The sequence below is a fragment of the Centroberyx gerrardi genome, chromosome 14 (genome assembly GCF_048128805.1).
Source record: "Centroberyx gerrardi isolate f3 chromosome 14, fCenGer3.hap1.cur.20231027, whole genome shotgun sequence".
Lineage (NCBI taxonomy): Eukaryota > Metazoa > Chordata > Actinopteri > Beryciformes > Berycidae > Centroberyx > Centroberyx gerrardi.
In genome coordinates, this window is record NC_136010.1 from 1,551,780 (window position 1) to 1,565,426 (window position 13,647).

Below are 13,647 nucleotides of genomic sequence, written 5' to 3' on the forward strand. Positions count from 1 at the left end.
CCTCACGGTGCTCAGCACTAAAAATAGGTGAGGTCCCTGTTTTGGGTCGTAAGCGAAGCTGAAAAAGAAACTTATTTTAGGAAATAATGAAAAAACAGCGGCAGGGTTTTTCCCACAGGTCTTTGGACACGCCCCCTGACCCCATCAGGCTCCACCTGAGCTCTGGTAGACTGGTGCCCATCAACAGTCACTGGTTCAAGTCCCTGCCTACTCTAGCCTACTGTACTCTACTGTACTCTACTGTACTGTACTCTACTGTACTCTACTGTACTCTACTGTACTGTACTCTACTGTACTCTACTGTACTCTACTGGACTGTACTCTACTGGACTGTACTGTACTGTACTGTACTGGACTGTACTGTACTCTACTGGACTGTACTGTACTGTACTGTACTGGACTGTACTGTACTCTACTGGACTGTACTCTACTGGACTGGACTGTACTGTACTGGACTGTACTGTACTCTACTGGACTGTACTCTACTGTACTGGACTGTACTGGACTGTACTGTACTCTACTGTACTGTACTGTACTGTACTTGTACTGTACTGTACTGTACCCTGATCTAACTACTCTAATCTAAGTCTACTACTACTACAGCACTACTTCTTTAAGCTATTGTTCTCTACTCTGCTCTCCTCCAGGCTCCATATTGTGATTTAGATTTGTTTTTAGATGAATTGTTCAGCTGTTCTCTACTTGACTTGTTTCTCTACTCTCTCTCTCCTCCAGGCTCCATCTGAACTCGAACCGCCTGGTGTCCATCGACAGCCGCTGGTTCGAGTCTCTTCCCTCTCTGGAGATCCTGATGATCGGGGAGAATCCCCTCCTGGGTCTGCAGGACAGGAACTTCGTGCCGCTGTCCCGCCTGCACAGCCTGGTGCTGGCCGGCGTGGGGCTGAGCGGCGTCCCGCCCGGAGCCTTCCTGGGCCTCGACTACCTGGAGAGCCTCTCCTTCTACGACAACCAGCTCAGGTCCGGCCCACATCCGTCTGTCGTGTCAGTTTGTTCTGTTTCAAGGCTTGAATGGAGTCTGTTTTGTTCAAGTTTGAGTTATTAGTAAAGTTTGTTCTGCTTTGAGGTGTAAATTATTAACTTTGTTTCCATGTTGAAAATCAAAACTAACTTTATTCACACCCCGAGACAGAACAAAATGAACTTAATTTACACCTCAAAATTCAACAAAATTAATTTTGTTGAATTGGTTTTTCCTGGCATGAATAAAGTTATTTTGTTTTGTTATGTGCTGTTTTGTGAGTGTAAAGTTAGTTTTGACTTTTTTTGTCCTGTTTGCGGGATAAATAAAGTGAATTTTGTCTCACCTGTCAGGTCCGTTCCTCGGGACGCTCTGAGCGCGCTCCCTAACCTGAAGTTCCTGGATCTGAACAGGAACCCGATCGGTCGAGTCCAGGAGGGAGACTTCCAGAACCTTCTGCACCTGGAGGAGCTCAGGTCGGTCAGTGAAGACCAGGACCCAGAGTCACTAACACCTGACCTTCAGTACAGTCAGGCTGCGTTCACACAGCAGTGATTCTTCAAGAGCGACCGCCTTTTCTGCGCCTTGTGGCCGCTCCGCATTTATTTTGATATAAAAAAGGTGGTGGCTGTTTAAAAAAACGCTGTGTGTGAACACAACCTTAGATAACTCTGTACCAAGTCTTATCTAACAACAAAATCTTCTCAGAGAGGGTTCCACAGGACAAAATGTTGTATGTTCTGGTCTAATGTGGATCTGTTTGGGTTCCTGGAGATGGAGCAGTTTGTGAAGCGCTGCTCTGTTGTGTACTTTGAGTTTTTAATGTAATAAATCCGTCTGTGTGTTTGCTGTCAGTCTGAACAACATGGAGGAGCTGCTGCTGGTGGAGCGAGGAGCGTTCAGGAACCTGCCAGAAATGGCCAAACTGGAACTTTACAACAATCCAAGACTGTCCTACATAGACCCACAGGCCTTCAGGTAAGTGTCTGTCTGTCTGTCTGCCTGTCTGCCTGTCTGACTTTTTATTGACTCAGTTTCTCCAGTCTTAGCACTTTTCAAACTGAACACTGAACACTTGAATCATTACAGAACAATTTGTAGTTTTACAGAAAAGTTGCAAAAATCCAAATCAGATTGTTTTATCATGGCGGGACTCTGACTCTTCTTCTTATTCTCCTTCTTCTTCTGCTTTTCCCTTTCCTATCTATCTCAAATACAATTTACTCACAGTTTTCTTCTTCTTCTTCTTCTTCTTTTTCTTCTGCTTCTTCTCCTTCTTCTTATCCCCTTCCTATCTGACTGTCTTGCAAAAATGCTATTTTACTAACTAATAACAAATTTGTACAAATGAGCTAAAACCAGACTCTAAACTCTAAACTCTAAACTGGTCTAAACTCTTTTTCTCTTCTTCTTCTCCCCCCCCCCCAGTGAGCTGGGCTCTCTTCGTACGCTCCTCCTCCATAACAACCAGCTGACTCTGTTGCCCCGCCCCCTCCTCTCCTCGCTCCCCTCTCTGGAGGAAGTGTCTCTGCACTCCAACCCGCTGCGCTGCGACTGCCTGGCCAGCTGGGGGCCGCACCTCGGCAACCGATCGGATCTCAAGCTGCTGGAGGCGTCCGTCACGCTCTGCTCCTCCCCCCCGCAGCTGGTGGGCCAGGAGCTTCAGGAGGTGGTGTCTATTGGCTGGGGGGCGGTCGGGGGCGGGGCTAACAGCTGCCTGCCTCACATCTCGCCTCACGCCTTCCCGCCGGTGATGAACGTCAGCGCCGGACAGCCAATCACGCTGGAGTGCTGGGCCAACGCTGACCCCGCCCCCCAGTTCTACTGGGTGACGCCCACTGGAGACAAGGTGGGCGGTGTGTGTGTGTGTGTGTGTGTGTGTGTGTGTGTGTGTGTGTGTGACTGGGACTGCATCATTGATGGGGGAAGACATGTTTAGTGTTGATTTGATGGATTGATTGATTAACTGATTGACAAACTTTATTGATCCCCAAGGGGAAACAGAGGAAGCCATACAGCCAAGCCAAGGAGGGAAAGATTCATCAAAATGTGTCAGATTTTTTGTTGTTAATTGATTGTAAAGCTTGAAAAGATATTTTAGCTCTGTTAAGGGTTAGGGTTAGGGTTAGGGTTAGGTTAGGGTTAACCCTAACCCTAACCCTAAGATAAATCTGTGAGGGATTTTTGTGTGTAGGAAGAATTTAGCAATTAGTAACTTGTTTGTATGGTTAAAATAACAGATGATGACCCTTGAATTCATAACAGCTGTACCTCCTACCTGGACGCATCACCACAGTATCCATAACCACAGTACAGAGCGCCATCTACAGTGTTACTGCAGTAGTGAAGCATATTATTGTCATGTATGTTCCCATTTTCCTTCAGCCAATTAAAACCTTCTCTTCCCTTATTTCCCGGTCAGGTGACCTCGGAGGCTGTGGCTGCACCGATCATATCAGAGCAGGGGCGTGGCCTAACCAGGAAGCGGAGCAGGAAGCACCGCGTGTCGAGCCCCGGGGCGCTGGTCATCGAACATGTGGAGCCGTCAGACGCAGGTCAGCTGACTGAAACTCAAACTTCTGCATGTGGAGTTATGAAATTCGGCATTATTAGTAGTTTTTACATTTCACACATGGGAACAAACCAAAGTCTCACAGTAAAGATTCGTACCTCGCTCTTCTCTCTGAGGCTGAACCTGGGTTTCTCATGTTCTCCAAGAACAAATGATAACTTCTGAAACCAAAGTTTGGGATTATCTTTTTAATTTGGGATAATACTCTTCTCTAATTCTCACAGTCTTGTGTGATCGCAGTCGGTGTTTATAATATACAAGTCAGTTTTGGTTTGTGACAGGATTTCGGTTCTGCGTTGTCTCTGTCCAGGTCTGTACACCTGTGTAGCGTGGAACATGGAGGGCGCTGACACGAAGAGCGTGTCGGTGTTTGTGGACTCCCAGGAGTCCCGGGGCTCCTGGCAGGGCGTGCGGCCCGGCCAAGAGGAGCCGTGGCTGGGCAACTCATCCAGCGCCGCAGCCTCTCTGGTGGTGCTGGCTAAGGTAAAACTGACTCTGTTTACATACATGTACTGCTTTATTAGACTCTATACAGTGCTGACTCATGCTAATAATGCTTCTTCTTCTTCTTCTTCTTCTTCCTCTTCTTCTTCTTCTCATTATTGCTCAGGTGGTGCACGCCCAGTCAGTGGTGCTGGAGTGGAAGCTGTATTCGTCTGTGGGTCAGAACCAGCAGGACCCCCCCCCTCCTCTGCCCCGATGGACCAGCGCCACCGTTCACATAGACAATCCTCAGATCAGCTACACCGCCAAGGCAAGGACAGACCGGTCAATCAATCAATCAATCAATCAATCAGTCAAACAACCTGTCAGTCAGTCAGTCAGTATATTAGCAGCCCAGTAATAAAAATGAAAATTAGGAAGAGCCATGCCTCCATTTTGCTCAGGTCTTTGAAGATACTGTAGATTCCAAATAAATGAAGAAATCTGAGAGTCAAGTTTTTGACATTAAATCTGATTTACTCACCCTATGAAGGAGAGGGATAGTGCTGGTGACCAGGTGACCACCTGGTTAAATCTTGTTTAGTTTAGTGATCTAGCAATTTACAGAAATTGTGTTTGAAAATGTGTTTGAGGTCTCTTGTAACAGTGACACCCAAATATGTAAACCAGTCTTTCACTATCTTGGATCTTGATTGATTGGAAATAATTTGCTCTTATGATGGCAGGCGAAGAGACAGTAGGATTAGACACATAGAGCAAGAGGTCGTCTTCATAGAGTGAAACCTTATGTTCTATATCCCCCCTCCACACCAGAAATGAGTTGGCTATCCCATATGGATATAGCTAAGGGCTCGATAGCTAACGCAAAGATCAAAGGACTCAGTGGACATCCTTGACTTGTTCCACGGAAAGGTTCGGAGTAACGGTTGTTTGTTGAAACAGTGTCTGTGTATAGAAGTCTAATGCAGGAGGTGAACACTGGACCAAATCCAAAATTTGGAAGTGTCAAAAACAAATAATTCCACTCTTCCCTGTCAGATGCCCTCTCTGAACCCATGGAAAGAAGTTGCTTGGGAGAATAGAGAATATTAAAAAGACGGCAAATGTTGAAGGAGGAGTAACGATTCTTAATAAAACAAGTTTGGTCAGGAGATATAACAGTAGGGAGGACACGTTCCAACCTTTTTCTTCTCTCTCTCTCTCTCTCTCTCTCTTTCTCTCTCTCTCTCTCTCTCTCTCTTTCAGGTTCCAGTTGATGTTCAGGAATATAACCTGACTCACCTCCTCCCCGCCACCGAGTATCATGTCTGCCTGACCGTCTCCTCCTCCCCTCCCTCCTCCTTCTCCTCTCCTCCCCCCACCTCCCCCGCTCCCACCTCCTCCTCTTCCTCCTCCTCCTCCTATTCCCCCTCTTCCTCCTCCTCTTCCCCCACCCCTCCCTCCTCCTCCTCTTCGCCCGTCCACACCTCCTGCCTGAACGTCACCACTAAGGAGGCGGGTTTCTCGGTGGAGCTGGTGGCATCGCGGCGCAGCAGCGTGGCGCTGGCGGCGGTCATGGGTTCGATGTTCGCTCTGTCCATCATGGCGCTGCTGGTGGTCTACATGGGCCGGCGGGTGCGCCACAAGTCGTGTGGCCACTCGCTGAAGAAGTACATGCAGCACGCCGCCGCCATCCCGCTGAACGAGCTGTACCCGCCGCTCATCACGCTGTGGGAGAGCGAGGCCGAGAAGGAGAAGGAGGAGAAGGAGGAGGGCAGGGGGGCGGGGCCAGAGGAGGAGGAGCCGGCCGGGAGCCAGATCGACACCTCCAAGACCTACATGTGGTAGCTGGAAGGGGGGGGGGGGGGGATATCAGAGAGGACATTTTAATTAATGATGACTGACAGACAAATAAAACACGTACATGATATTTGGGGAAAAATAGAGAGAGGACATTTAAACTAAAAAGTAACTAAACTCCAAACCCAAATCTGTGTGAAGCCTGACATCTAATGGTAAACAGCATGCTACTGAAATTACCTCCTGTTGTACTCTATAGAAGGTGACATCATCACCTGGCACTGAAGATCAGCCAATAGCAGATGGACAGTTCAGTAGCATGCTGTTTACCATTAGGCCAGGCTTTACACAGCGTTGGTTTGGAGTTTAGTTGGAAGATGTACATGAGGGAGTTGAGGAGGGATGAAGATTTCTGTAATCTTTCAGAAAAGAGACACAGGACTTGGTAATTAGTGGAAAGGCAGGAAGAGAAGATTGGAGTGACGGATGGATAAAAGTTCCCAGTAGGAACATGTGGCTGTTGGGAAAGAAAGAGAGAAGACGTGGACAGAAAGATGGATGCAGAGCCGTCTATCTGACAGAGTCGTGCCGCTTCCTGTCTGCCGGCAGCTTGAGTTCAGTCTGCGGAGATTCTTCCATTTTCCATCTTAACTCTCAGAAGAAGAGTCTGATCTGACCGGATTATTCTGATCCAGTTATGACGTTAACATGCGTCGACCCAAAACCAGTTACTGACTAACTGGGTTAAGAAGGGAATTCTCTGTACATGGAAACATAGCTGTTGTCACAACTTGTCTAGATAGAAGGCTCTGGACAGACACACACACACACACACACACACACACACACACACTCACACACACACACACACAGTGGAGAGATCTGGAGGACAGACAGACAGAATGAAAGATTACTAGAAGCAACGAATATAACGAAAATAAGAGAAGTAATCCAGAAGAGGTCGACTGGTTGACGGGTTCGATTTCACTCAAATCCTGGTTCTCAAACTGTGGGGCGGGACCTGAAACTGGACCTGGGCTTGTCTCTGAAGGACCGGTTGGACATTTCCTCTGAAGGACTTCCTGCCTCCAGCTGAAGAGACGATGTTGAACTGTGAACCTGTAAGTCAGAACTGCTCCGGTTCACTGTCACCGGTCCAGAGGTCACATTGTATGAAAAGATATTTTATACACTGCAGATATAATCTCTTTTCTCTCTGTATTTCTATCTTTTCTCCCTTCCCTTCTCCCTCTCTCAGCTCTTACTCTTTCTCTCTTTACCTCTCTCTCTCTCTCTCTCTCTCTCTCTCTCTCTCTGTCAAGCACACTTACAGTAGTCGTACTGTTAAATGATCAAATTATTGTAACTCAGTTCAGCTCAATATGAACCGCACTGACACTCAGCACAGCCAGCCGTGTGAAATATTACACTTTAAATATTTAATGTCATAACTTCAGTTTACTTCATCAGCTCAGTATCAATGCATTGTAATCAATATATTCCGTCCTGATTATATCGGTTATGTATTTCCCCTGCATCGGTCCTGCATTAGGACTGTGTACGGTGGTTGTCATGGTAACGGTCCTCCTCCATGTATTCGTCCTGCATCCATCCTGCTTTATCCAACAGTACTTTCATCCAAACAATCTGACTGATCAAAAAGTGTTTCAACCGCGCTGAAAATACCCAGAATGCTCGGCTAGCCAGCTTTTATTGATCACTATGTCAGCTCTTGTCGTAACCAGGAAGCTTTATTGATAGAGTATGAATCTAGGAGCAAAATGTCTGCAAAAATACATAAAACAAGGACAAGAAAAATGGTTAAAAATAAAACGAAACGCCACAAAATGGGAGAGAAAAATGGGCAAAATCATCAACATTTCACTTTAAAAAGTATAATTACATCATGATCCTGAATTAGTAAGTAAGTCTTTAATTATGTAGCACTTTTCAGAACCAGCAGTTCCAAAGTGAATCAGCTTGGTGAAGTTCCTCAGGCAGATAGTAATAATAATAATAATAATAATAATAATAATAATAATAATAGTTTCAGCTGCTAACAGCCTGTTAATGAAGTCACACTACATCCATAATGTATTATAATGCATGTTGTAATGCATTGTAATGCATGGGATTTTATTCTGCTTAATATTATGCTTTAAAGGTGCTTATTGTCTCTGTGGAGTGAAAACTTCATAACTCTAATTTTGGTGATTTTCATGTTTTATCTTAAGTTGAAAGATTCCCTGATTCTGTGGGTTAAAAACTCTACAGACACGAGGCTTTCAGCAGCATTACGATGTTTCCCTCTCGCTGCCACTATGTCAGATTTTCATAGTGCAGCTTTAAATGTGAAACAGCATTGTAGCTTTGTTAGCTTCCTTATTCAAACCAGCCAGTACCACTAACCTTAAACCAGCTGTTAGCCCGCAGCGAGCGGCTAACAGCTGGACTGAAAAACTAGTCGATGGCACAACATGAAACCAAATGATGGAACTTTTTAAAAGCTAGTAGGGAACTGAAGTCCTTGGATGACATCCTGTTTACTGTTTCAGAAATGAAGTCAGTGTTTTCTGTCAGTGGCTGTAGTGTTGCTGCTGTCTGAATCAGAGGAAACTGCTGAATGTAGGTCTGCCTCTCTGGAGCGTTTAATCATTCAGTCTCTTATTTGTTCATTAGACTCATGGATCCGGTGTAGAGAGAGACCCAGTTTCTATCCTCAAGAGGAACTGTTCCAAAAAATCACGTTTTTTTCTCAAACTGGCAGAAGATACAAGCAACGCTCTGGTAGCTAGCTGGGTTGAAACAGTAGAGTTTTGTATTAGTTTACTAGTTTGGTTTCACTGTATAACATTCAGGACGTTTATGTCTGTGTACTGATGCAGGACGGATTCAGGAGAAATACATGAACTAGAACCTTCTACATCGGCTCTGTCTCAAACCAGAGGAAGCTTCCTGTTTAGGAAGCATTTCTAGGTAGGAAGTCAACATTTTCACACATAGGAAGCTTCCTTTTAAGGTTCCTTGTTTTGGTCCATTTTGAAGGAAGCATACAGTGGTTCCTCAGGCGGAGCAGGAAATCCCACAATACCTTGCAACACCAGCAAAGAACAAAACGTCCCCAACATCTTCTAAAATTAATGAAGAATTAAAAAACTAAAATTAACAGAAGTCCTGCTTGGACAAAAAGTTTTCCCAAACAAACACATGACTGTAAAAAATAAAATGCATCTAACATTTTCAATTCATTTTGATGTGAAACTTATCACCAGTGAATCATGTGACTTGTTGAAATGAGCGTTAGCGTCCTGCGTAGTTTAGCTAGCTAGCGATAACGTCTCTGCCTCAGTTTGATGGAGGAGAAACGAAGTGAGAGAAAAACCACAGGAGGAGTTTGATCAGACCGGCTGTTGGAGGAGGGGAACGTTACTGCAGTCACATGACGAAGGCTGTCTGTCTCAAACCTGGTGGTTCAGACAAGGAGCTGGTTAGGAAGCTTCCTAGGTAGGGAGTAAGGAAGGAGGAAGCATCCTTCCCGGCGAGACAGAGCCGATGACTTCCGCTCTGTTTCTGTTCATGTTGTCTGATGGAGAGACAGCTGGAGCCGAAGCTCCTGCAGGCTGTTAATACTGTACAAGATGTAAAACATTATGAAGATTATACTCTCACTTCCTGCACAAAGATGGAGTCACGGAGAAGTCCAACTTTATCGACACCAACTGCACGACACTGACAGTGCTCACCGTGTGTTTGTTTGTTCACGAATGCAACATTATAATCCGTCACTCTTATTATCTTTTCTGAAAACATAAAGGTAGAAATACTGATTTATTTTGTTAGAGACTCAGTTGTTAGTAGTTGATGAGGCCAGTGACTCTGCATGCCTTTGCACTTCTGGACTGTTTTTAAAACCCGTCTGTCCAACAACCTGCGAGCCGCTGGAGGAAGTGTTGAACTGAACCCCAGAGAGGAGGAGCAGCTTTCTGATCCACAACAGAAAGTGAGTTTTAAAGCCACAAATCTCAACAGCTGCCCAAGAAATCATTGAGTCTCTGGTTTTGATCAACATCCCTATCAACCCACAGATATTCTGGTCTGTCTGTGCTGTGGAGCAGGAAACACCTGAATTACTGCTCCTTTAATAATCTGTTGGAGAAATTTAAACCCAGTAGGACAGAAACAGGCGGCAACACTGTGAGCTGTTACCATTCAAACCAGTCAGAGTTCACTAGGCGCTGTGGGCGGGGCTGTGGGTGGGGCTGTGGGCGGGGCTGTGGGCGGGGCCTGGCACTGTGCTCACCTGTTTACTGTCGTAGGAACAACAAGGAAGTTGCTACAGTTAGCTAGCTAGCTAAACAAAACTGGCGTGAAACCGTACAGCCTGTTCTGTGAAGCTGTTGCCTTGGTTACTGTCTGCTGTGGACAGTTAATCTTACTTCGCTGATAGTTTGATCACTGCAAAAACAACACAACAACTTGGAATTTACTCAGTGAAGTAGCTAGCATTGCAGCTAAGCTAACGATAGAAACTTGTTCTTGTTCAGAAAAACAAACCAGAAGTGTTGTGGAGGAATCCTGTTTCAAACTCAGAGCCAATCAGAGCAGCCTTTGGCTCGGCCAGGTCTCCTTATCCCAGCCGTTAGAACGAGGATTTCTCCAGACCTTCGTCGTTTGGGTCGGAGGCGGGGCTACATGACATCGCCCCTTTAACCGGCGGCAGTTTGAGCTTCCAGAAACATCTTTGTCCCAAAACACCAAACTTCTACCTGACTTCATTTTACTGTTTGGGAAAGTGAAGACAGACGGACTGAAAAATGATTGAAATATTTCATATGGTAGATGATAACTGAATAATAAGTGAATTGATTCAACGGTGCCAATTGAAAAGTAACTGAACTCCTCCCAGGTGTAATTGAAAAGTAACTGAACTCCTCCCAGGTGTATTTGAAAAGTATTTGACCCGCGGCTGCAGGTTGTTGTTCAGATTTCCAGCCAAAAATTCCCTCAGTCTGTCAACCAAAACACAGGAAGAAACTCCCACAGGAGGTTCTGGGCATTTTAAAGCAGATATGAATATAAATATATATATTTTACGGTTATAAAAACTTTCTTTGCTTTTCTTGTACAGCCTACTGATGAATGAAAATGTAATTTCTGTGTTGCTTTCTCACTTTTATTTTCTGGTGAATACAATAATGGAAGCTGTCAATCAAAACCACTGAGCCAAGGAACTTCCTGGATGCAGCAGAGAGCCGTCCCTCCTGAGACCTGATAGGCCCAAAACCAGGACTGCACTCTGCTGACTTTGAGTTTATTTTATTCCCAGAATTCACTGCAGTAGAGATGAAAAATCTGACATTTGCAGGACAGAACAAACTACAGAGAAACAGATAGAAAACAGATTGGATTGGATTGATGTGAAGGTTTGGGCTTATCGGGTGTCGGGCCGGCCGCTCTGCTACATACACACTAACTGACTGTCTGGATGTGAATATCACTGCTGTTGTGTAAAAAACAAAACACAGAACTGTAATATTGGTATTTTTATTCTTGTTGTTTTATTCAAATTGAAACTTCTGGGAGAGTTTGATGAAAATCCCTCTGTAGCGTTTCAGATCAGAAGCGTTTTGTTCTTCATTGTTTTGGGTTTAAAGGTTAAAGGTTAAAGGTTTTAGTTCTGGACTGGTGATGACTGACCGGCCTGTCACAGGAAGCTCACAGGTTTGATCTGCTGAAGTGTCTTTGAGCAAAACACTGAACCCCAAACCTCTTAAAGTCCAGACAGCAGGTTTCTACGGAAGCCCGTTGAAGACATACACAGTATTTATACATTTTATTTACGCCTTTTATTTGCTGTGATAACAAAGTAATTTTCTTTGTTATCTCAAGGTAACACATTTTCTTTTCCCAAGATAATGAGAAAATGATCTTGATCTGTATTAACATTAAGGCACAATGCTGTTTCAGGTGGTAATTAAAGAGAACTGATGATCAATAACCTGCTGATCCTCTGACATCACACACAGAATGATCACATGTTTCCTGAAATGATTTTAAAAGAAAATGATCTCATGATCTCAAGAAAGATATTTTGTTATCCTGAGATCTGGAGATGATTTTCTCATTATGTCGAGAAAACAAAATGTTGGAAATGACAAAGAGAAAGTTGAAATGAAAATGAAAAAGGTGATGAAATAACTCAAAGAAACTTAACTGGGTGATTTAGTCTTTCAAATGCATTTCCCTTGTTCTTTTATATATTTTTATTTTTTCAATTTGTTTGCCCTCTATTGATTTAAAGCACTTTGAGCTGCATGGTGTCTATACAAATAAAGGTTATTGTTATTATTATTATTATTATTATTATTATTAATAACTCGTTATCACAGGAAAACGGCTTAAATAAAAAGTATGAATATATGTCCTTAATGGGCTTCCGTAGATTTTAACCAGTGATCAGTCAGACCTGCAGAACAGAGTGTGTGTGTGTGAACAGAGTGTGTGTGAACAGGTTGGGGTGTGTGTGTGTGTGTGTGTGTGTGGACGGACAGCACCACACAGTGGAGATCAGCTGAACTGCAGAGCGATGACATCATGCTGTTTCACATCACATGAAACTTGATTAAACTTGACAGTGATGCAGGGGATTTTGTGTAAACTTTATTGATCTATTTGAACTCTATTAGCTATTGCTATTTTTATTATTGTTATTATTACTAAACACCAAGCACCAGCTGTAACTACAGATGTGTGGACTGTGTGTGTGTGTGTGTGTGTGTGTGTGTTAGTGGGAGGAGAGGCTGGTATGTTACATCTGACTTGTGGTTTTAATATAATAAACAATATAATATATGAATATGAGTTTTGTTCCAACATGTGATATCCACCATTTTAAAATAATGACGCTCTCCATATTGATTAACTGCTGACTTTTATTGTCTGATGAATTTCAGGCAAGGAAGGTTATGTACATATTTATATAGTGAAGGCAATTCACAATGCTTTACACAAGGTATATAAGACATTCGATTACAAATACAAACTAAGATAAAAAAAAAGGCAAATAAAAAGAGATAAAGTGTATAAGAACAGAGGATAAATAAAGAATGAAAATGCATAAAAAGAATAAAGGCCAAGTTGTAAAATTCATTTTGGTCGCAAATTGGATCTGTAGCATTTTGGAATGAAACAAATCGGGTATGGATGTAGTATGAGGTGTGTGTGTGTGTGTGTGTGTGTGTGTGTGTGTCAAGTCAAGTTTATTTATAAAGCACAATTCGCACACAAGGCAACTCAAAGTGCTTTACATGATTAAAAGCGAAAGATAAAGATAAAAACAGAGATGAATAAGAGAAAAAAAATAAAAGTAAGAGAATTACAAGTAAGAAAACATTTTCTGAACACTGAAAGTTAAAAGTTAGAGCAAGAGCAACATTATAAAATCAGTAAGCGTGTTACAGTATAAAAATCAAAGTTCTGTCTATACAGATAAATACATAAACCTGCACACACATATTTAGACACATTGGGAGTTAAAGTGCTAAGAGTTTAATTATAGGCAATGGAAAACATAAAAGCTTTAAGCCTATAAAAGTGGAATCAGCCGGAGCATGTCTGAGATCATCTGGAAGTCTGTTCCAGTGTATGCAGCATAGTAAGTGAATGCTGCCTCACCAGGTTTTGTTCTGACTCTTGGAACGGTTAATAGTCCGGACCCAGCTGGCCTGAGTGTTCTGGAGGGCTCATGGGCTGCGAGCAGGTCGGAAATGTATTTTGGTCCTAGGCCATTGAGTGATTTGTAGACAAGCAGTAATATTTTACAATCAATTCTTTGCTTAACTGGGAGCCGGTGCAGGGACCTGAGAATTGGAGT

General features: G+C 43.6%; 2 protein-coding genes across 2 annotated transcripts in view; both read left to right on the plus strand.

Annotated features, from left to right (window-relative positions):
- The window catches only part of LOC139922579 (leucine-rich repeat neuronal protein 1), a 22,306-nt gene extending 16,484 nt beyond the window's left edge, over positions 1-5,822 (plus strand). The window contains exons 5-13 of the mRNA XM_078288050.1: positions 731-978; positions 1,333-1,455; positions 1,835-1,957; positions 2,408-2,828; positions 3,402-3,534; positions 3,862-4,034; positions 4,162-4,305; positions 5,241-5,346; positions 5,443-5,822. Of these exons, the coding sequence (XP_078144176.1) occupies positions 731-978; positions 1,333-1,455; positions 1,835-1,957; positions 2,408-2,828; positions 3,402-3,534; positions 3,862-4,034; positions 4,162-4,305; positions 5,241-5,346; positions 5,443-5,822 (1,851 nt within the window). The remainder of the gene's footprint in view (positions 1-730; positions 979-1,332; positions 1,456-1,834; positions 1,958-2,407; positions 2,829-3,401; positions 3,535-3,861; positions 4,035-4,161; positions 4,306-5,240; positions 5,347-5,442) is intronic.
- Positions 1-13,647, plus strand: part of uxt (ubiquitously-expressed, prefoldin-like chaperone) — a 363,866-nt gene that overhangs the window by 70,173 nt on the left and 280,046 nt on the right. The gene's annotated exons all lie outside the window — the stretch shown is intronic.